The sequence below is a fragment of the Salvelinus namaycush genome, chromosome 35 (genome assembly GCF_016432855.1).
Source record: "Salvelinus namaycush isolate Seneca chromosome 35, SaNama_1.0, whole genome shotgun sequence".
NCBI lineage: Eukaryota > Metazoa > Chordata > Actinopteri > Salmoniformes > Salmonidae > Salvelinus > Salvelinus namaycush.
In genome coordinates this window covers 25,805,050-25,830,279 of record NC_052341.1, presented here as the reverse complement: position 1 = coordinate 25,830,279, position 25,230 = coordinate 25,805,050, and the positions used below count along the sequence as shown (strand labels likewise).

Here is a 25,230-nt window from a genome sequence, read left to right as displayed (position 1 = left end):
TGTTGCTAGTATTTGCTAGTATTTCCATGGCTAGTATTTACGGATGGCATACACGTTTGTTATTAAGGCACATGAAAGTTCACATGTTCCAGAACACATTTTGATAAAAAAAATAGAGATAGTTAACAACTGCTCATGTGTGCTCTCCTGGGGGAATCCCTTTATTTACAAACTGCATGTAAGGCCCTTGAAAAGATGGCGTTGAAGAACATGGCAGATGTTTTACATTCTCCCAACCAATTGTGCAATTTTGTTATTTTTTTTGTTGTATTTTGTGTAACCTATTTTAAAACTTATTGTGTACATAATGTTGCTACTACCGTCTCTTATGACCGGAAATAACTTCTGGACATCAGAAAAGCGATTACTCACCGGGGACTGGAAGAAACTTTTTCCTTTTAACGAGTCCGATGAGAAGGATATTCTGCTTTCAATGGAACAGGCCCAGATCCACGCCTTTTGCGCAAAGAAAAGATCCCAGAAAAGGGGTTTGCAGATCAGGGACCTTCTGAGAATCCGGAGGAAACTCCCAATGCCTTCCATTCTCCTTGCTAACATGCAATCGTTGGAAAATAAAATTGATGACATACTGTTAAGATTATCCTACCAACGGGACATTAAAAACTCTAAAATCTTATGTTTCACCGAGACGTGGCTGAACTAAGAAACTGACAATATAGAGCTGGAGGGATTTTCCATGCACCGGCAAAACAGAGACGCTACCTCTTATAAGACGAGGGGTGGGGGTGTGTGTCTTTTTGTCAATAACAGCTGGGGCGCGATGTCTAATATTAAAGAAGTCTCGAGGTATTGCTCACCTGAGGTAGACTACTGTATGATAAGCTGTCGACCACACAATTTACCAAGAGTTCTCATCTGTATTATTCATAGCCATCTATTTACCACCACAAAGCGAAGCTGGCACTAAGACTGCTCTCAACAAACTCTATAAGGCCATAAGCAAAGAAGAAAATGTTCACCCAGAAGTGGCGCTCCTAGTAGCCGGGGACTTTAATGAAGGCAAACTTAAATCAGTTTTACCAAATTTATACCGGCATGTCACATGCAACCAGGGGAAAATAGATCCTAGACCATCTTTACTCCACAGACAGAGATGCATACAAAGCTCTCCCCCGCCCTCCATTTGGCAAATCTGACCATAATTCTATCCTCCTGATTCCTGATTACAAGCAAAAATAAAGCAGGAAGTACCAGTGACTCACTCAATACGGAAGTGGTCAGATGACGCGGATGCTACACTACAGGACTGTTCTCCTAGCACAGACTGGAATATGTTCCGGGATTCATCCAATGGCATTGAGGAATACACCACCTCAGTCATCGGCTTCATCAATAAGTGCACCGATGACGTCGTCCCCACAGTGACTGTACGTACATATACCAACCAGAAGCCATGGATTACAGGCAACATCCGCATCGAGTTCATGGCTAGAGCTGCCGCTTTCAAGGAGCGGGAGACTAATCCGGACGCTTGTAAGAATTCCCACTATGCCCTCAGACGAACCATCAAACAAGCAAAGTGTCAATACAGGATTAAGATTGAATCCTACTACACCGGCTCTGACGCTAGGATGTGGCAGGGCTTAAACTATTACGGACTACAAAGTGAAACCCATACGCGAGCTGCCCAGTGACGCGAGCCTACCAGATGAGCTGAATGCCTTTTATGCTCGCTTCGAGGCAAGCAACACTGAAGCATGCACGAGAGCACCAGCTGTTCTGGATGACTGTGTGATAATGCTCTCGGTAGCCGATGTGAACAAAACCTTTAAACAGGTCAACATCCACAAAGCCACTGGGCAAGACGGATTAACAGCACTGGTAGTCAAAGCATGCGCGGACCAACTGTCAAGTGTCTTCACTTACAGTTTCAACCTCTCCCTGACTGAGTCTGTAGTACCTACATGTTTCAAGCAGACCACCATAGTCCCTGTGCCCAAGGAAGCGAAGCTAACCTGCCTAAATGATTACCGCCCCGTGGCACTCACGTCGGTAGCCATGACGTGCTTCAAAGGATGGTCATGGCTCACATCAACAGCATCCTCCCGGACACCCTAGACCCACTCCAATTCGCATACCGCCCCAACAGATCCACAGATGACGCAATCTCAATTGCACTCCACACTGCTCTTTCTCACCTGGACAAAAGGAACACCTATGTGAAAATACTGTTCATTGACTACAGCTCAGCGTTCAACACCATAGTGCCCACGAAGCTCATCACAAAGTTAAGGACCCTGGGACTAATAACCTCCATCTGCAACTGGATCCTGGACTTCCTGACGGGCCTCCCCCAGGTGGTGAGGGTAGGCAACAACACATCTGCCACGCTGATCCTTAATACTGGGGCCCCACAGGGGTGTGTACTTAGTCCCCTCCTATATTCCCTGTTCACCCATGACTGCATGGCCAAACACGACTCCAACACCTTCATTAAGTTTGCTGACGACACAACAGTGGTAGGCCTGATCACCGACAACGATGAGATGGCCTATAGGGAGGAGGTCAGAGAACTGGCAGTGTGGTGCCAGGACAACAACCTCTCCCTCAATGTGAGCAAGACAAAGGAGCTGATTGTGGACAACAGGAAAAGGCGGGCCGAACAGGCCCCCATTAACATCGACGGGGCTGTAGTGGAGCGGGTCGACAGTTTCAAGTTCCTTGGTGTCCACATCACCAATGAACTATCATGGTCCAAACATACCAAGACAGTCGTGAAGAAGGCATGACAAAACCTTTTCCCCCTCAGGAGACTGAAAAGATTTGGCATGGGTCCCCAGATCCTCAAAAGGTTCTACAGCTGCACCATCGAGAGCATCCTGACCGGTTGCATCACCGCCTGGTATGGCAACTGCTCGGCCTCTGACCATAAGGCGCTACAGAGGGTAGTGCGAATGGCCCAGTACATCACTGGGGCCAAGCTTCCTGCCATTCAGGACCTATATAATAGGCGGTGTCAGAGGAAAGTCCATAAAAGAGAGAATCCAGTCACCCAAGTTATAGACTGTTTTCTCTGCTACCGCACGGCAAGCAGTACCGGAGCTCCTTGTCTAAGATCAAAAGGCTCCTCAACAGCTCCTACCCCCAAGCCATTAGACTGCTGAACAATTCATAAAAATCGCCATTTACATGGACCCCCCCCTCTTGTACACTGATGCTACTCACTGTTTGTTTGTTACCTATGCATAGTCACTTAGCCCCCACCTACATGTACGGATGACCTCAACTAGCCTGAACCCCTGCACACTGACTCGGTACCGGTGCCCCCTGTATATAGCCTCGTTATTGTTATTCTTATTGTGTTACTATTTATTGTTACTTTTTATTTTAGCCTACTTGGTAAATATTTTCTTTGTTCTTGAACTGCACTGTTGGTTAAGGGCTTGTAAGTAAGCATTTCACGGTAAAGTCTACACTTGTTGTATGCGGCGCATATGGCGGATAAAGTTTGATTTGATTATTCACAATCACAGATGCAAGTTTTTTCAGGGGACAGTAGCCTAGCATTACAGATTAGTTATACGAAAGTAAACAACAACCTGAAGCCTGTCTGATGATGAAATATTTGCGATTGATGAAGAAAACTACTAGAGGGGTGCCGATGGTGGCATCGAACCATATTTATTTGAACCTGAGTATTCTGACAAAGAATTTTGGCAAACTGAGTTTCAGATGGCCGCCACCACTCTAGCCACCGAGGCCGGAGAAGCAGCAGGACCACAGCCCCAGCCCATCCCCAAGATGAACGCAGATCGGTAGTGTAATTGTGCTCCAATGCAGACTCACGAAGAACGCTTATGCTATGGAGAATGTGATTATTAATGTTGAGAAACAGTTTGCTTGCTTTCGCAACAACAAGGATTTTTGAAAACCTGTTTCCATATTGTCCAAAAAATTAAATGTTATGAGTACATGACTGCTGCTCCAGATTCTCAAATCCACAATGCCCTTTGGTCTATTGTCATTCCAGACAGTTGAGACTCGTCTCATACCACATAATTTTGGAGTGCGTCCTCCACGGTGAGACATTGGGTCCAAGAGTCCAGATCCCTTTCCTAGCCTTCGTGGTAAATGCCATCTGAGACAAATATCAATCACATTATGGGGTATACACTGGTTTTCAGGAAGTGGAAGACTCCCAGGACTTGTGAATAGTCAAAGTTACAGGTATTTGCTGCTCCCAGACTGTGATGTGTCTGTTGTGTATCATGTGACTGCAAAAATAAAGAATATCCATGCAAATGGACCAATAAAGCAGGAATTGTATTGTCATCTTTATAATATACATTGAACAAAAATATAAACGCAACATGCAACAATTTCAAAGATTTTACTGATTTACAGTTCATATAAGGAATCAGTCAATTGATATAAATTCATTAGGCCCTAATCTATGGATTTCACATGACTGGGAATACAGATATGAATCCGTTGGTCACAGACACCAGTCAGTATCTGGTGTGACCACCATTTGCCTCATGCAGCGCGACACATCTCCTTCTCATAGAGTTGATCAGGCTGTTGATTGTGGCCTGTGGAATGTTGTCTCGCTCCTCTTCAATGGATGTGCAAAGTTGCTGGATATTGGCGGAAACTGGAACACGTTGTTGTACAGTGTGCAAACCCACAGTTTCATCAGCTGTCCGGGTGGCTGGTCTAAGTCGATCCCGTAGTTGAAGAAGCCGGATGTGGAGGTCCTGGGCTGGCGTTGTTACACGTGGTCTGCAGTTGTGAAGCCGGTAGGGCATACTGCCAAATTCTCTTAAATGACATTGGAGGCTGCTTATGGTAGAGAAATGAACTTTCTATTATCTGGCAACAGCTCTGGTAGACATTCCTGCAGTCAGCATGCCAATCACACACTTCTTCAAAACTTGAGACATCTATGGCATTGTGTTGTGACACAACTTAACATTTTTAGAGTGACCTTTTATTGTAATGAACAGGCTGTTTAATCAGCTTCTTCATATGCCACACCTGTCAGGTGGATGGATTATCTTGGCAAAGGAGAAATGCTCACTAACAGGGATGTAAAGAAATTTGTGCACACAATTTGAGAGAAATAAGCTTTTTGTGTCTGTGGAAGATTTCTGGGAACTTGAAGCATGGGACAACCGCTTTACATGTTGCGTTTATATTTTTGTTCAGTATATTTTTAGTCACAAAAAAATGTAATACAAAACATTCAAGCATTGTTTGTGCCCCCTCAACAAAGAAAAGGGAAGACATTTGGTTGCATATAAAGAACAAATCCTGGAGTGATGTCTTCTGATCTAACCAGGTCCTCTTTCTCAGGTCTCTCCCCTGTGGCAATGTTGTCTGGAAGATTATGCTTGGGCAGGTGGGATGAAGGATCCTTGTAAACCACAGTTGGATCCTGTCGCTGCTCCAGCACCTGGTTTATTTATTTGGCAACACACTGCTTGGACTGTTTCGGGAACTGTTTCTCACAATGACTGCAGAGTGCATTTAGGCATGTTTAGATGGCTCACACACACACACACACACACACACACACACACACACACACACACACACACACACACACACACACACACACACACACACACACACACACACACACACACACACACACACACACACACACACACACACACACACACACACTTATTCTAAATTATAATTTTTGTGTTTCACAAAATACAGGTACTTTATGTTGTAACAGAAAATATGGTACTTTATGTTATGCTAGACAATGTCTTCAAAGTGTGATTTACATGTGACACATTTTATAATAAAAAGACTGATATAAAGTCAATTGGGTTTATCCATTCGTTCAAGTTCTTCAAGTATCAGTGGCAGTTGTAGCTTATTCCATGCTCACATTTTCATTGATATATGCGAAATTATTATTATGTGTATTGACTAAGAAAAACTTCCACCCCTAACACACAAGTCAAGTGATTCCATGTTTACTAACCTGTACTAAACTCGCATCTGTGATGTCAAGCTTCAAATAAGGGCATATAGGTCACAGAGTTTGCTGCACGAGAGCGCACATGCACATTTGTTACCCATCTCCGCTGTTGGCCACATAAAATAATGATATAAAATAATTGCAACCACTTTAGGTGGAAAGGTACACATTTCCTGACTAAAAACCGTTAGTACTTTTGATAAAAATAGCAAATTCGACTGTATTCTTTCAATAAAACCAAAATTTTGCCTACAATTCGCAGATTTCTCAATTGCTCCCAGTAGTGCACAAAGAAACCTCATGAGTCACATGAACCGTTTTTGCAGCTTTCCAGTTCAAGACTGCAGGGAGAGAAGGCAAACTCTACCTAACTAGTTTCAATGTATGGAATCACTTGGGAAATTTGGGATTTAAGGTACTTACCCTTTAACTTTGCCTCCCGCCTGCACGCCTGCCCTAAGACAAGTTTAGCCTTTTATTCATAAAAAAAAATATTTTATCCACCTTTTAATCCCCAATTTTGTGATATCCAATTGCAATCTTGTCTCAACGCTCCAACTCCCCAGCGGGCTCTGGAGAAGCGAAGGTCGAGTCATGCATCCTCCGAAACATGACCCGCCAAACCGCGCATCTTAACACCCGCCCGCTTAACACGGAAGCCAGCCGCACCAATGTGTCGGAGGAAACACCGTTCAACTCACAACAAAAGTCAACCTGCAGGTTCCCGGCCCACCACAAGGAGTCGCTAGAGCACGATGAGCCAAATGAAGCCCCCCCCGGCCAAACCCTCCCCTAAACAAGACGACGCTGGGCCAATTGCGTCCCCCTATGGGACTCCCAGTCACGGCCGGTTGTGACACAGCCTGGGATTGAATCCGGGTCTGTAGTGATGCCTCAAGCACTGCGATGCAGTGCCTTAGACCATTGTGCCACTCAGGAAGCCCTACATTTTTCCTTTTCACAGTACATCAGGTGCTATGTAATTTTCATAGGATTGTTGTGTAGGCTTTATGACAGCTCATATAGTCTACTCCCAGTCGTAGACTGTATACAGAATGCGTGCTGAGAAGGTAATGTTTAATTAACGGTTTCACATATAGTGCATTCGGAAAGTATTCAGACCCCTTGACTTTTTCCACATTGTGTTACGTTACCGCCTTTTTCTAAAATTGATTAAATCATTCCCCCCCCTCATCAATCTACATAAATTACAATACCACTGTAACGGGCCTCCTCCTTCTCTTCATCTGAAGAGGAGTAGCAAGGATTGGACCAACGTGCAGCGGGTTGTGAATACATAATGAACTTTATTAACAAGACGAAACTAAACACACGAAGAACACTTGATACTTTTACAAAACAACAAACGAAGTAGACAGACCTGGACTACGAACTTATATACAACGAAGAACGAACGAACAAGTACTGATTACAAACAAAACGAACTCACGATACAGTCCCGTATGGTGCAACAAACACTGACACAGGAAACAATCACCCACAAACAAACAGTGAGAACAACCTACCTTAATATGACTCTCAATCAGAGGAAACGTCAAACACCTGCCTCTAATTGAGAGCCATACCAGGCAACCCAAAACCAACATAGAAACAGAAAACATAGACTGCCCACCCAAAACTCACGCCCTGACCAATAAACACATACCAAACAACAGAAAACAGGTCAGGAACGTGACAGAACCCCCCCCTCAAGGTGCGAACTCCGGGCGCACCCCTACAACTCAAGGGGAGGGTCTGGGTGGGCATCTGTCCGCGGTGGCGGCTCCGGCGGTGGACGAGGACACCACTCCACCACTGTCTTTGTCCCCCTCCTTAGCGTCCTTTGAGTGGCGACCCTCGCCCCCGACCATGGTCCAGGAACCTTCACTAAGGCCCCTCCTACATAGAGGAGACAGCTCAGGACAGAGAGGTAGCTCAGGACAGAGAGGTAGCTCAGGACAGAGAGGTAGCTCAGGACAGAGAGGTAGCTCAGGACAGAGAGGTAGCTCCGGACAGAGAGGTAGCTCCGGACAGAGAGGTAGCTTAGGACAGAGGGACAACTCTGTACTAATGGCAGCTCCGGACTGAGTGGCAGCTCCGGACTGGGTGGCAGCTCCGGACTGAGTGGCAGCTCCGGACTGAGTGGCAGCTCCGGACTGAGTGGCAGCTCCGGACTGAGTGGCAGCTCATGACTGAGTGGCAGCTCATGACTGAGTGGCAGCTCATGACTGTAGGGCAGCTCATGACTGGAGGGCAGCTCATGACTGGAGGGCAGCTCATGACTGGAGGGCAGCTCATGACTGAAGGGCAGCTCATGACTGAAGGGCAGCTCATGACTGTAGGGCAGCTCATGACTGTAGGGCAGCTCATGACTGGAGGGCAGCTCATGACTGTAGGGCAGCTCATGACTGTAGGGCAGCTCATGACTGTAGGGCAGCTCATGACTGTAGGGCAGCTCATGACTGTCTGGCGGCTCTGACAGCTCCTGACTGGCTGGCGGCTCTGGCAGCTCCTGACTGGCTGGCGGCTCTGGCAGCTCCTGACTGGCTGGTGGCTCTGGCAGCTCCTGACTGGCTGGCGGCTCTGGCAGCTCCTGACTGGCTGGCGGCTCTGGCAGCTCCTGACTGACGGACGGCTCTAGCGGCTCCTGACTGACGGACGGCTCTAATGGCTCGGGACAGACGGGCGGCTCTAATGGCTCGTGGCAGACAGATGGCTCAGAAGGCGCTGGGCAGACGGATGGCTCAGAAGGCGCTGGGCAGACGGATGGCTCAGACGGCGCTGGGCAGACGGATGGCTCAGACGGCGCTGGGCAGACGGATGGCTCAGACGGCGCTGGGCAGACGGATGGCTCAGACGGCGCTGGGCCGACAGATGGCTCAGACGGTGCTGGGCCGACAGATGGCTCTGCCCTGCTGAGGCGCACAGTAGGCCTGGTGCGTGGTGCCGGAACTGGAGGTACCGGGCTGACGGCACGCACCTCAGGGCGAGTGCGGGGAGAAGGAACAGTGCGTACAGGGCTCTGGAGACGCACAGGAGGCTTGATGCGTGGTGCCGAAACTGGAGGCACTGAGCTTGAGACACGCACCACAGGGAGAGTGCGTGGAGGAGGAACAGGGCTCTGGAGACGCACAGGAGGCTTGATGCGTGGTGCCGAAACTGGAGGCACTGAGCTTGAGACACGCACCACAGGGAGAGTGCGTGGAGGAGGAACAGGGCTCTGGAGACGCACTGGAAGCCTGGTGCGTGGTGTAGGCACTGGTGGTACTGAGCTGGGGCGGGAAGGTGGCGCCGGATATACCGGACCGTGTAGGCGTACTGGCTCCCTTGAACACTGAACCTGCCCAACCTTACCTGGTTGTATGCTCCCCGTCGCCTGACCAGTGCGGGGAGGTGGAATAACCCGCACCGGGCTATGTAGGCGAACCGGGGACACCATGCGTAAGGCTGGTGCCATGTAAGCCGGCCCAAGGAGACGTACTGGTGGCCAGATATGTAGAGCCGGCTTCATGGCACTTGGCTCAATGCTCAATCTAGCCCTACCAGTGCGAGGAGGTGGAATAACCCGCACCGGGCTATGCACACGTACAGGAGACACCGTGCGCTCTACTGCGTAACACGGTGTCTGCCCGTACTCCTGCTCTCCACGGTTAGCCTGGGAAGTGGGCGCAGGTCTCCTACCTGCCCTAGACCCACTACCTCTTAGCCCCCACCCAAGAAATTTTTGGGTTGTACTTGCGGGCTTTTCGGGCTTCCGTGCTAGACGCGTCCCCTCATAACGCCGGTTCCTCTCTCCGGTTTCCTCCGCTCTCCGAGCTGCCTCCAGCTGTTCCCATGGGCGGCGATTCACTTCAACTTTAGCCCATGGTCCTTTTCCGTCTATGATCTCCTCCCAAGACCAGAAATCCTGCTTCGTGCGCTGTCCGTTAACCCGCTGCTTGATCCGGGTTTGGTGGGTGATTCTGTAACGGGCCTCCTCCTTCTCTTCATCCGAAGAGGAGTAGCAAGGATTGGACCAACGTGCAGCGGGTTGTGAATACATAATGAACTTTATTAACAAGACGAAACTAAACACACGAAGAACACTTGATACTTTTACAAAACAACAAACGAAGTAGACAGACCTGGACTACGAACTTATATACAACGAAGAACGAACGAACAAGTACTGATTACAAACAAAACGAACTCACGATACAGTCCCGTATGGTGCAACAAACACTGACACAGGAAACAATCACCCACAAACAAACAGTGAGAACAACCTACCTTAATATGACTCTCAATCAGAGGAAACGTCAAACACCTGCCTCTAATTGAGAGCCATACCAGGCAACCCAAAACCAACATAGAAACAGAAAACATAGACTGCCCACCCAAAACTCACGCCCTGACCAATAAACACATACCAAACAACAGAAAACAGGTCAGGAACGTGACAACCACATAATGAAAAAGCAAAAACTTAGAAATTGTAAAAAACGAAAAATATAATTCAGACCCTTTACTTTGTTGAAGCACCATTTGCACTGATTACAGAATCAAGTCTTCTTGGGTATGACGCTACAAGCTTGGCACAGCTGTATTTGGGGAGTTTCTCACATTCTTCTCTGCAGATCCTCCAAGCTCTCTCAGATTGGATGGGGAGCGTCGCTGCACAGCTATTTTCAGGTCTCTTCAGGGATGTTCGCTCTGGCTGGGCCAATCAAGGCGGGCTCTGGCTGGGCCAATCAAGGACATTCAGAGACTTGTCCCGAAGCCACTCCTGCGTTGTCTTGGCTGTGTGCTTAGGGTTGCTGTCCTGTTGGAAGTTGAACCTTCGCCCCAGTGTGAGGTCCTGAGCGCTCAGGAGCAGATTTTCGTCAAGGATCTCTCTGTACTTGGCTCCATTCATCTTTTACCCTGTCCTGACTAGTCTACCAGTCTCTGCCACTGAAAATCACCCCAAAAGCATGATGCTGCCACCACCATGCTTCCCTGTAGAGATGGTGCCAGGTTTCCTCCAGATGTGACGCTTGGCAATCAGTAAAAGAGAGAATCTTGTTTCTCATTGTCTGAGAGTCCTTTACAGTAGGTGCCTTTTGGCAAACTCCAAGCGGGCTGTTATGTGCCTTTTACTGAGGAGTGGCTTCCGTCTGGCCACTCTACCATAAAGGCCTGATTGTGGGAGTGCTGCAGAGATAGTTGTCCTTCTGGAAGTTTCTCCCATCTCCACAGAGGAACTCTGGTGCTCTGTCAGAGTGACCATCAGGTTCTTGGTCACCTCCCTGACCAAGGCCCTTCTCTCCCGATTGCTCAGTTTGGCCGGGTAGCCAGCTCTAGGAGGATTCTTGGTGGTTCCAAACTTCTTCCATTTAAGAATGATGGAGGCCACTGTGTTCTTGGGGACCTTCAATGCTGCAGACATTTTTTGGTACCCTTCCCTAGATCTGTGCCTCGATACAATCCTGTCTCAGAGCTCTACTGACAATTCCTTCGACCTCATGGTTTGTTTTTTGCTCTGACATGCACTGTCAACTGTGGGACCTTATATAGACAGGTGTGTGCCTTTCCAAATCATGTCCAATCAATTGAATTTACCACAGGTGGACTCCAATCAAGTTGTAGAAACATCTCAAGGATGATCAATGGAAACAGGATGTACCTGAGCTGAATTTTGAATATCATAGCAAAGGGTCTGAATACTTATGTAAATAAGGATAGTTCTGTTTTTTCACTTTGTCATTATGGAGGATTGTGTGTAGATTGATGAGGAAAATTTTTTGTGTATTTAATACATTTTAGAAGAAAAATGTCTGAATACTTTCCGAATGCACTGTATATCAGTGTTCATAGCGTGGCTTTCATAGAGATAGAATCGACCCTCACAGCCCGTTGTTTACGTGTGTGTGTTTGTGTGTGTCTATAAGTGTGTAGTTGTGTTTAGGTGTTATAACAGCGATAGGATTGACCACACATTATTTACCTCCTCTGGGTGTGGAAAATGTCTCCTTGAGAGTTTGCGAGTGTTTGTGAGTGTGCTCACCTGAATAGTGTACAGTATTATTGGATAGAGCTAACATATTCTCATTCCCCCCTCCCTCTCCTTCTCACCCCACTCCTCCCCCCTTTAGGCTGAGGGTTCCACGTTTCTCCAGATGGGCGCCTCCCTGGAGCAGCAGATCGTCTGCATGTTCAAGGTACAGGAATAGAATCATCTAAAGTTCATGTTCACTTATAGAGCCCCCTTTCAGCCAATCAGAATTTAGTATTCAGGAAAGCTGTGGTCTGAAATGTAATGTCAATATATCTTTTTACATTTATGGGTCGTTCCACAAGTACGTTTTGCATTCCTTTGATATTTTAAGTAGAAATTGTGCATCAATATTGCATTTTAAAAGCCTGTTATATTAAATGAAGTGCCCTTCAGATTATTAGTATGAATAAAGACTTGCTAAAGCAGGGTTTCCCAAACTTGGTCCTAGGGCCCCCCTGGGCGCACATTTTGTTTTTTTCCCTAGCACTACACAGCTGATTCAAATAATCAACTCATCAAGCTTGGATTATTTGAATCAGCTGTGTAGTGCTAAGACAAAAAAAAGATATGTGCAACCAGGCTGGGCCCCAGGACCGAGTTTGAGAAACCCTGCGCTAAAGTGCCACAATTCAGCATTTTGACATGTTTCTTGTCATATTTTTGCCGAATTCTATTAAGATTTCAACCCACTTATCCAAGTTTTCATTTTAAAGCTTTGACAATGTTATTTCTGAAGATTATTATGTATTTATGTTATTAGTGATCAATTAACATCTGTCCCTCATTTCAAGGTCAAATCTTTTATGTGAACTGAACTCTCGTTTCAATATGGTGAAACTATTCCTTTTTTAATTATTATTTCAAAAGAAACATTGTACATATAAAAGTAAAATCATAGAGTGAAAGCAGGTGAACTGGATCTACTATTTTTGGCCTTTTTCTGGTGTTTTGTGGTGGAAAACTGAGCGCATCCAGCACAACACGTCAACCCTGTTACCCATAGATAGATAGGCTAGAGATATTTGAACAATTTCATTTTTTTGTGAAGCTTGCATTCAATTTCAACTCCCTGTTGCACACAACAAGCTTCTATTCCCCATGTCACAAGTGGATTTATCGCTGATTTAAGATCAAAACATCAATCCTGTCACGGTCAACCCTGTTACTTTATTTTGCACTTTATCGGCACTTACTTTTGTTAGACTTCAGTGCGGACTTTGACATTATCGATCATAGTCTGCTGCTGGCAAAACTTATGTGTTATGGCTTTACACCCCCTGCTATATTGTGGATAAAGAGTTACCTGTCTAACAGAACACAGAGGGTGTTCTTTAATGGAAGCCTCTCCAACATAATCCAGGTAGAATCAGGAATTCCCCAAGGCAACTGTCTTGGCCCTTTACCTTTTTCAATCTTTACTAATGACATGCCACTGGCTTTGAGGAAATCCAGAGTGTCTATGTATGCGGATGACTCAACACTATACATGTCAGCTACTACAGTGACTGAAATGACTGCAACACTTAACAAAGAGTTGCAGTTAGTTTCAGAGTGGGTGGCAAGGAATAAGTTAGTCTTAAATATTTCTAAAACTAAAAGCATTGTATTTGGGACAACTTATTCACTAAACCCTAAACCTCAACTAAATATTGTAATACATAATGTGGAAATTGAGCAAGTTGAGGTGATTAAACTGCTTGGAGTTACCCTGGATTGCAAACTGTCATGGTCAAAACATATTGATACACCAGCACTGTCAGCACGGCTGGCCCTTGGATGTACACAGAGAGCTAATATGAATAATATGCATGTCAATCTCCCCTGGCTCAAAGTAGAGGAGAGATTGACTACCAGTTGAATGCACTGAGCTGTCTGTTTGAACTACACCCATGCATACCACACAAGAGATGCCACAAGAAGTCTCTTCAAAGTCCAGAACAGACTATGGAAGGCGCACAGTACTAAATAGAGCCATGACTACATGGAACTCCATTCCACATCAAGTAACTGACACAAGCAGTAAAATTAGATTTAAAAAACAGATTAAAAAAACACCTTATGGAACAGCGGGGACTGTGAAGCAACACAAACATCGTCACAGACACATGCATACACACACACACGATAGCATACGCACTATACACACACGTACACATGGATTTTGTACTGTATATATGTGGTAGTGGTGGAGTAGGGGCCTGAGGGCACACAGTCTGTGAATGTATTGTAATGTTTTTAAAATTGTATAAACTGCCTTAATTTTGCTGGACCCCGGGAAAAGTAGCTGCTGCCTTGGCAGCAGCTAATGGGGATCCATAATAAATACAAATACTAAATACTAAAATATATTTTTTATTTAACTTCTTGATATGGAAAAACTTGTTTTTTTTCAAATAAATTTGAACATGTGCTCTTTATGAAAATGTTTATTAGGTGAAATAAAAAGTTATTTTGGACCAAATAAAACTAGCCAAGATGTACTCTATTATTGGAACGACCCTTATATATAATATGTTCTATCATGTCTATATTCTAGTTGATGGAGGAGTATGACTGGGGAGACTTTGTAGTAATCACCAGCATGTGGCCGGGATACGAGACGTTTGTAGACTATGTCCGATCCTACACGGACACTTCCTACTTCCTGTGGAGGCTACAAGATATCCTGTCTCTGGAGATGTCTGTCGGAACCAGTGACGTCCGAGCCAAACGCATGTTACAGCAGGTAGGAGAGAGAATTTTTAAAACTATTTCCAACGAGAGAGAGAGAGAGAGGGAGAGAGAGAGAGAGCGAGAGAGAGAGAAGGTTTGGGCTTGTTAATAGGCAATAGTTATAGTATGTTATGTCTCCATATAGGTGTACCTAGGAAGAGGACCAGTGCCTGTTATTAGGGTTGAACCTGGATGTAGACATGAAGCTAGGGTTAGGGTTGAAGCTAGGGTAACGGTTGAACCGGGATGTGGACATGAAGCTAGAATTAGGGTTAAGGTTACGGTTGAGGCCAGGGTTAGGATTGAACCTGGATGTGGACATGAAGCTAGGTTTAGGGCTGTGGTTGAAACTAGGGTTAGGGTTGGACAGGGATGTGGACATGAAGCTAGAATTAGGGTTAAGGTTACGGTTAGGTTTAGAGGTTAATGTTAGATATTACTTACAGTGTTATATCTGTCTGTTCCTCTAGATTGATTCCCAGGTGCTCCTGGCCTACTGTTCCTATGAAGAGGCCCAGTACCTGTTCCAGGTAGCAGGCGAGGTAGGTCTACTGGGGCCTGGGTACATCTGGATCCTCCCCTCCCTCGCATTGGGCAACACCGAGAGCCCTCCACCTATGAGCTTCCCTGTAGGACTGATTGGCGTCATCACTGACCACTGGAGGAAGAGCCTGAGGCAACGTGTCAGAGAGGGAGTGGCCATAGTGGCTAAAGGGGCGGATAGTTTCAGAAGGCATCAAGGGTTCCTTCCAGAGGGACACAGCGACTGCAACACACCAGTTACACATATCAACAACAACACACTGTTCAGGTGAGTGTCTGAGGCCACACACCCTCTCGTCCTGTGTGTGTTTTTGTAAGTATACACATACTAAACAGGTGTGTGTGTGTGTGTGTGTGAGTGTGTGTGTGTGTGTGTGTGTGTGCTGAAAACTGAATCTGTGTGTATGTGTGTGTTGCAGACACATGCTAAACGTGACATGGGAGCGTAAGGACCTGACGTTCAACAGTGATGGCTACCTGACCAACCCCTCCATGGCCATCGTCGCACTGGACAGAGACAGACTTTGGGACAAGGTACTGAATTACTTGTGTGTATGTGTGTGTGTGTCTGGACCGTGAAACAACCAACCCAGCACTACCTTATTCATCTGGTTACATCTACAAGTAGTGTATCTCCCCTGGTGGTGTATTCAGTTGCACAGCTGTGTCCAAGGGTACACACACACACACACACACACACACACACACACACACACACACACACACACACACACACACACACACACACACACACACACACACACACACACACACACACACACACACACACACACACACACACACACACACACAAACAGGGTTAGGTAGGTTACTTTCTAAATGTAATCCGTTACAGTTACTAGTTACCTGTCCGGAATTGTAATCAGTAACATAACTTTTGGATTAACAAACTCAGTAACGTAATCTGATTACATTCAGTTACTTTTAGATTACTTTCCCCTTAAGAGGCATAAGAAGAAGACAAAAATGTATGTTACCAATTGAACCACATCCATTGCAGGATAAATCAATGTTAAAGTTTACATAGCTGGCCATATATGGATGTTACATTTTACTTTATGGTTTGGTTATGTAGGCTTCTTCTAACCCATCGCTTTCTACTACATATAATAATAGTATTTATATCTTTACATTCAAAACCGGGCTCCGGAGTAGCGCAGTGGTCTAAGGCACTGCATCCCAATGCTAGAGGCATCACTGCAGACCCTGGTTAGATTCTGGAGTGTATCACAACCGGCCGTGATTGGGAGTCCCATAGGGTTCAGAAAATCTAGAACTAAGAACAGATATAGCCCTTGGTTCACCCCAGACTTGACTGCCCTTGACCAGCACAAAAACATCCTGTGGCGTTCTGCATTAGCATCGAATAGCCCCTACGATATGCAACTTTTCAGGGATGTCCGGAACCAATATACCCAGTCAGTCAGAAAAGCTAAGGTTAGCTTTTTCAAACAGAAATTTGCTTCCTGTAGCACTAATTCCAAAAAGTTTTGGGACACTGTAAAGTCCAGAGCACCTCCTCTCAGCTGCCCACTGCACTGAGGATAGGAAACACTGTCGCCACCGATAAATCTACGATAATCGATAGTTTCCACGGCTGGCCATGCTTTCCACCTGGCTACCCCTACCCCGGCCAACATCTCAGCACCCCCTGCAGCAACTTGCCCAACACCCCCCGCTTCTCCTTCACCCAAATACAGACAGCTGATGTTCTGAAAGAACTGCAAAATCTGGATCCCTACAAATCAGCTGGGCAAGACAATCTGGACCCTCTCTAAAATTATCTGCTGAAATTGTTGCAACACCTATTACTAGTTTATTCAACCTCTCTTTCGTATCGTCTGAGATCCCCAAAGATTGGAAAGCTGCCGTGGTCATCCCCCTCTTCAAAGGGGGAGACACTCTAGACCCAAACTGTTATAGACCTATATCCATCCTGCCCTGCCCTTCTAAAATCTTTGAAGCCAAGTTAATAAACAGATCACCGACCATTTCGAATCCCACCGTACCTTCTGCGCTATGCAATCTGGTTTCCGAGCTGGTCATGGGTGCACCTCAGCCACGCTCAAGGTCCTAAACAATATCATAACCGCCATTGATAAAAGACAGTACTGTGCAGCCGTCTCCATCGACCTGGCCAAGGCTTTCGACTCTGTCAATCACCGCATTCTCATCGGCAGACTCAATAGCCTTGGCTTCTCAAATGACTGCCTCGCCTGGTTGACCAACTACTTTTCAGTTTGAGTTCAGTGTGTCAAATCGGAGGGCCTGTTGTCCGGACTTCTGGCAGTCTCTATGAGGTGACACAGGGTTCAATTCTCGGGATGACTATTTTCTCTCTATATATCAATGATGTCGCTCTTGCTGCTGGTGATTCTCTGATAAACCTTTACGCAGACGACACCATTCTGTAAACATCTGGCCCTTCTTCGGACACTGTACTAACAAACCTCCAAACGAGCTTCAACGCCATACAACACTCCTTCCGTGGCCTCCAACTGCTTTTAAATGCTAGTAAAACTAAGTGCATGCTCTTCAACCAATTGCTGCCCGCACCCTCCCGCCCGACTAGCATCACTACTCTGGATGGTTCTGACTTAGAATATGTGGACAACTACAAATACCTAGATGTCTGGTTAGACTCTAAACTCTCCTTCCAGACTCACATTAAGCATCTCCAATCCAAAATTAAATCTAGAATCGGCATTCTATTTCGCAACAAAGCATCCTTCGTTCATGCTGCCAAACATACCTCCGTAAAACGGACTATCCTACCGATCCTTGACTTTGGCGATGTCATTTACAAAATAGCCCCCAACACTCTACTCAGCAAACGGGATGTAGTCTATCACAGTGCCATCCGTTTTATCACCAAAGCCCCATATATTACCCACCACTGCGACCTGTATGCTCTCTTTGGCTGGCCCTCACTACATATTCGTCGCCAGACCCACTGGCTCCAGGTCATCTATAAGTCTTTGCTAGGTAAAGCCCCGCCTTATCTCAGCTCACTAGTCACCATAGCTACACCCACCAGTAGCACGCGCTCCAGCAGGTATATTGCACTGGTCATCCCCAAAGCCAACACTTCCTTATGCCGCCTTTCCTTCCAGTTCTCTGCTGCCAATGCCTGGAACGAATTGCAAAAATTACTGAAGCTGGAGTCTTATATCTCCCTCTCTAACTTTAAGCATCAGCTGTCAGAGCAGCTTACCGATCACTGTACCTGTACACAGCCAATCTGTAAATAGCACACCCAACTATCTCATCCCCATATTATTACTTACCCTCTTGCTATTTTGCACCCCAGTATCTCTACTTGCATATCATCAGCTGCACATCTATCACTCCAGTATTAATGCTAAATTGTAATTATTTTGCCTCTATGGCCTATTTATTGCTTACCTCCCTAATCTTCTACATTTGCACACACTGTACATAGATTTTTCTATATTTTCTTTTTGTGTGTAACTCTGTGTTTTTGTTTTTGTCGCACTGCTTTGCTTTATCTTGGCCAGGTCGCAGTTGTAAATGAGAACTTGTTCTCAACTGGCCGACCTGGTTAAATAAAGGTGAAATAAAAAATTAAAGGGTGGAGCACAATTAGCCTAGAGTCATCCGGGTAAGGGGAGGCCGTGGTAGGTAGTCATTGTAAATAAGAATTTGTTCTTAACTGACTTGCCTGGTTAAATAAAGGTTCCATTTTTTTAATTTTATTTTTAAGTCCATCAGAATTCCAGTCATTCCAATTAATTTTATACCTCTTGATCTTCAAGAATAGAATTTGGAAATATGGAAGGATAGATTAGCCAAATTGTTTTACCTGAGCATAACCCCAAAACGAAGGACTTATTAGCAATCCCTAAACTGATGTTTATGATTTAGTTGTCATGGAGGACTGATCGGGCTCATTGATTCGAGTTGAAAAATAAATGCTGTGCTCATGGAATGGCATGCTTTGAGCACTATTGAAAAGTGCTATTTACATGTGAAAAATTAATGCCATATGCTGCATTTGCTATAGGCCTATTCTTAAACTGTTTGTTGGTGACACTTTGATATCTTGATAATCCACAGATGAAACAATATCAAAATGGGCACCCCGCCACTTTTTTGGTTAAAGCTGAGGGATGCTCTGTCTCAGATTAATAGACAGAGCTATGGATGCAATAACTGACCGTCCATGATATCAGAATGATTGTTTTAGCCATGTTATGAGGCTATACAGTGTTTGTTTACATTTACAATGTTTACAAACATTGGAGAAAAACAAGCTTATATTTTGGGTTCACATGGGGTGTGACAGTTGAACTAAACTCATGAGTCATTTATAAGTTATATTCTTCTATAATCAATAGATATATACAGTATATATAATTTATAAGTCCAAAAATGGATGTCGCAACTACAAATTGCCCCTTTAAGTCTATCAAAAGTTTGCGAGTTTCAGCAATAAAAGCCCCACTTTTATTCCATAGGCTGGGATCCGCACTGTGCAGCTGTTGCAAGAGTGCATTTTTCACTGTCCACTGGTTTCAAAAACAATGATTGATAGGCAGCTTAAACTTCTTGAATTCAATCATTATTGGGTTCAAATACACATTTAGATTTGTGAACAGCCATCCACAGTGTGATTCAACAGTGTGATTCACATCAATGTAGATAACACTATTAAGTGATCTGTATTGCCGTAGACTACACCACTGCTGTCCTCCTTACCTCCAAGCACTTATTTAAATTGGATAATCTTTGGATGCCGACAGCAGTCGTACTATTCGAAGACATAGCTTGGACTATAGACTAAAAAAGCCTATTCCTGCTCTTTCCCCGCGATCCAACAAACTAATTTGGTGTGTCATCATAGTGGTTTCTGACTTGTGGTCAGACTCACTCAGGTGGAACAAACTTAAACTTGTGCCTTTTTTCAATGCTGATTTGAATGTCATTGAGAAAACAGTGTCAAAGATTTTTTTTCTCTCAACATCCTTTCTGAATTTAAAAGTAATCCTCAAAGTAATCATCTAGTTTTTCCAAAAGTATCTGTAATCTGATTACAATATTTTTTCTGGTAACGTTACGGATTACAGTTACCGTTTTTTGTAATCCCTTACATGTTACGGATTGTAGCTAAACACCCCAACCCTGCACACACACACACACACACACACACACACACACACACACACACACACACACACACACACATACATACATACATACACACACACACACACACACACACACACACACACATACATACACACACACACACACATACATACACACACACACACACACACATACATACACACACACACACACACACACACATACATACATGCCAGGCAGTGACATTGATACAGTAGGCTTGCTGTGGCAGGGCAGGAATACATTTGTTCAATAGTAGGATTTGGTTCTTCTGTCCTTGCGGGGACCTAAAATCCCCAAAAGTCCCCACAAGGATAACAAAACAAGAGATATTCTCCCTTGTTGGGACATTTCCCACATCCCCATGAGGACAAAGGCTATTTTAAGATTAGGGGTAAGAGTTAGGGTGACAATTAAGGTTAGAATTAGGGTTAGGGTAAGGTGTTAGTGGTTAGGTTTAGGGTTAGGAATTAGATGTAGGGTTTGGCTTTGGTTTATGGGTTAAGGTTAGTTAGGTTTATTGTTAGGGGTTAGGGAAAATAGGAATTTGAATAGAAAAACATTTTAGGTCCCTACAAGTATAGAGGAACATAACATTGTTTGTGTGTGGTTGTGTGTGCGTGTGTGTGTGTGTGTGTGTGTGTGTGTGTGTGTGTGTGTGTGTGTGTGTGTGTGGTTGTGTGTGCGTGTGTGTGTGTGTGTGGGTCGTGACTGTGCAGTCTGAAAACTCAAACACAAACAAAAAGTCCGGCTGCTGAGGTTTTTGCAATGCTCCGGAATTCCAACAAAACACACAGTCATTCACAACCCCTGCTTCTATTTCTTCCCTTTAACCTTCTCACTCTCTCTGTAACACTCTCTCACTCTTTCCTTAAAACCTCTCTCCCCCTCCTTACCGCCAGTGTCATGTAGCTCATTCGTTAGTGAAAAAGTGTCATTGTGCACTTACTTGTGGGTTTGTGCATGTGACATGCCCTTTTCATCCCTTCTCTCTCTTTTTGACACACTGACAGCACTACACATCTCATTTTTTAAAAACTAAGTCAGGGGGAACCGTCTCTCTATCTTCCTCACTGCTTTCCTCCTAGAGAGGGAGTGAGGAGTGATTGATTTCAGTAACTGCCTGAGAAAAGTTCCAAGCAGTTAAAACAGCACTGAAATTCATAGAGTCAGACACAATAGTGTGGGTTATTTACATGCTAATGTGGCTTTAAATAGTGTTGTAGCTATTTACAGGTTTCATCTATAATACATGACATCATCTATACACATGTAGCCACATGTGCATAAAAAAATATCAAAATAAAAACGAAGTACAGTGGATAAAAGGACAATTGGGTACATAAAAAGAAACGTCTCCGTTGGAGGACAAGATGGCAGGCTTTGGTGCAGGCCTTTACAGTGCAAGCATTTACCTTTGACTTATTCCACATTTTGTTGTTTGTTACAACCTGAATTCAAAATAGATCAAATATATATATTTTTCTCACCAACCTACACACAATACCCCATAATGACAAAGTGAAAACATGTTTTTAGACATTTTTGCTGATTTATTGAAAATGAAATACAGCAATACAGTCAGCTCCAAAAGTATTAGGACAGTGACACTGTTTAGGTTTTGGCTCTCTATTGCACCACTTTGGATATGAAATAATACAATGACTTTGATTTGAGGTTATTTTCATCCATAGCTGGTGATTGTACAATTGTGACAAATGTACTTATACTGTACGTGTATTAAAGTAGTCGAAAGTGTAGTATTTGGTCCCATATTCCTAGCATTTGCTGTTTGTTTGGTAGTGTTTCAGATTATTTTGTCCCCAATAGAGATGAAGGGAAACAATGTATTGTGTCATTTTGGAAGAACTTTTATTGTAAATAAGAATATAATATTTTTCTAAACACTTCTACATTAATCTGGAATCTACCATGATTACGGATAATCCTGTGTCACACTGTGAACTGTTTCACCTGTCCTTGTGATTGTCTCCACCCCCCTCCAGGTGTCGCCTATCTTCCCCATTATCCCCTGTGTATTTATACCTGTGTTCTCTGTTTGTCCGTTGCCAGTTTGTCTTGTTTGTCAGTTCAACCAGCGTTGTTGTTCTCAGCTCCTGCTTTTCCCAGTCTCTCTTTTTCTCACCCTCCTGGTTTTGACCCTTGCCTGTCCTGACTCTGAGCCCTGCTGCCTGACCACTCTGCCTGCCCCTGCCCCTGAGCCTGCCTGCCAAACTGTACCTTTGCCCCACCTCTGGTTTACTGACCCCTGCCTGCCTTGACCTGCCTATTGCCTGCCCCTGTTAGAATATTAAACCATTGTCAATTCGACGTGTCTGCATCTGGATCTTACCTTGATTTCTGATAATCCTGAATGAATCGTGAATAATGATGAGTCAGAAAGTTACAGAGGCATAAATATCAACTCCCCCCAAAATGCTATCCTCCCCTGTTATTATAATGGTGAGAGGTTAGCATGTCTTGGGGGTATGATATTTGTGCATCTGTAACTTTCTCACTAAAATATATCACTGTCCCAATACTTGTGGAGCTCACTCTATCCCATTTACATAAGTATTCACACCTCTGAGTCAATACATGTTAGAATCACCTTTGGCAGCTATTATCTTCACTGACAGTTTCATACTCTCCCTGACCGAGTCTGTAATACCTACATGTTTCAAGCAGACAACCATAGTCCCTGTGCCCAAGAAAGCGAAAGTAACCTGCCTAAATTACTATTGCCTGTGGCACTCACGTCAGTAGCCATGAAGTGCTTTGAAAGGCTGGTCATGGCTCACATTAACACCATCAACCGGAAACCCTAGACCCACTCCAGTTCGCATACCGCCCCAACAGATCCACTGGTGACGCAATCTCAATCACACTCCAAACTGCCCTTTCCCACCTGGACAAAAGGAACACCTATGTGAGAATGCTGTTCATTGACTACAGCTCAGCGTTCTACACTATAGTGCACACAAAGCTATCACTAAGCTAAGGACCCTGGGACTAAACACCTCCCTCTGCAACTGGATCCTGGACTTCCTGACGGGCCGCCCCCAGGTGGTAAGGGTAGGTAACAACACATCTTCCACACCGATCCTCAATGCGGGGGCCCCTCAGGGGTGCGTGCTTAGTCCCCCCCTGTACTCCCTGTTCACCCACGACTGCGTGGCCAAGCACGACATCCAACACCATCATTAAGTTGGCCGATGACACAACAGTGGTAGGCTTGAACACCGACGAGACAGCCTATAGGTAGGAGGTCAGAGACCTGGCAGTGTGATGCCAGGACAACAACCCATCCCTCAACGTGAGCAAGACAAATGATGCTGATCATGGACTACAGGAAAAGGAGGGCCATTCACATCAACGAGGCTGCAGTGGAGCGGGTCGAGAGTTTCAAGCTCCTTGGTATCCACATCACCAACAAACTATCATGGTACAAACACACCAATAAAGTTGTGTAGAGGGCACGACAACACATTTTCCCCCTCAGGAGACTGAAAAGATTTGGCGTGGGTCCCCAGATCCTCAAAAAGTTCTACAGCTGCACCATCGAGAGCATCCTGACCAGTTGCATCACCGCCTGATATGGCAACTGTTTGGCATCCGACCGCAAAGCGCTACAGACGATAATACGTACGGCCCAGTACATCACTGGGGCCAAGCTTCCTGCCATCCAGGACCTATATACTAGGCGGTGTCAGAGGAAGGCCCAAAATATTGTCAAAGACTCCAGTCACCCAAGTCATAGACTGCTCTCTCTGCTACTGCACGGGAAGCGATACCAGAGCGCAAAGTCTAGGTATGGCTTGCTCCTTTTTAAGCAAGCCATAAGACTGCTGAACAATTAATCAAATGGCCACCCGGACTATTTACATTGACCTTCCCCCCCTTTGTTTGTACACTGCTGCTACTTGCTGTTTATTATCTATGCATAGTCCCTTTACCCCTACCTACATGTACAAATTACCCCAACTAACCTGTATCCCCACACATTGATCCTGTACCAGTACCCCCTGTGTATAGCCACGTTATTGTATTGTGTTTTTATTTTGAATATTTTCTTAACTCTATTTCTTGAACTGCATTGTTGGTTAAGGGTTTGTAAGTAAACATTTCACAGTCAGGTCTACACCTGCTGAATTGACAATTAACATTTGATTTATTATTTATTATTTACCTTTATTTAACTAGGCAAGTCAGTTAAGAACAAATTCTTATTTTCAATGATGGCCTAGGAACAGTGGGTTAACTGCCTTGTTCAGGGGCAGAACCACAGATTTTTAGCTTGTCAGCTCGGGGATTCGATCTTGCAACCTTTCGGTTACTAGTCCAAAGCGCTAAACACTAGGCTACCTGCTACCTTTGATTAGAGCTGTGAGTCTTTCTGGGTAAGTCTAAGAGCTTTGCACTCCTCGATTGTATAATATTTGCACATTATTATGAAAAAAATTACCCAAGTTGGTTGTTGATCATTGCAAGACTGACATTTTCAAGTCTTGCCATAGATTTTTAAGCCAATGTAAGTCAAAACTGTAACTAGGCCACTCAGGAACATTCAAAATCGTCTTGGTTAACAACTCCAGTGTATATTTGTTCTTGTGTTTTAGGTTATTGTGACAGATGAGGTCTCCAGAGAGAGAGAGACACAGCTTGATGTGAGCTCTCACATTTTTCAAAAGGATAGATTTGGAGTTAGATAAACTTGGATTTTCGGCAGGTACATACAGTAGAAGTCAGACGTTACATACACTTAGGTTGTAGTCATTAAAAGTCGTTTTTCAACCACTCCACAAATGTCTTGTTAACTTCACTAGGGTAG

At 44.8% G+C, this 25,230-nt stretch overlaps 1 protein-coding gene across 1 annotated transcript in view; it reads left to right on the top strand.

Moving 5' to 3' along the window:
- Nucleotides 1-25,230, top strand: part of LOC120029657 (glutamate receptor ionotropic, NMDA 2C-like) — a 121,201-nt gene that overhangs the window by 56,084 nt on the left and 39,887 nt on the right. Inside the window, exons 6-9 of the mRNA XM_038974939.1 lie at nt 12,073-12,138; nt 14,512-14,700; nt 15,158-15,498; nt 15,650-15,764. Coding sequence (XP_038830867.1) covers nt 12,073-12,138; nt 14,512-14,700; nt 15,158-15,498; nt 15,650-15,764 — 711 coding nt within the window. The remainder of the gene's footprint in view (nt 1-12,072; nt 12,139-14,511; nt 14,701-15,157; nt 15,499-15,649; nt 15,765-25,230) is intronic.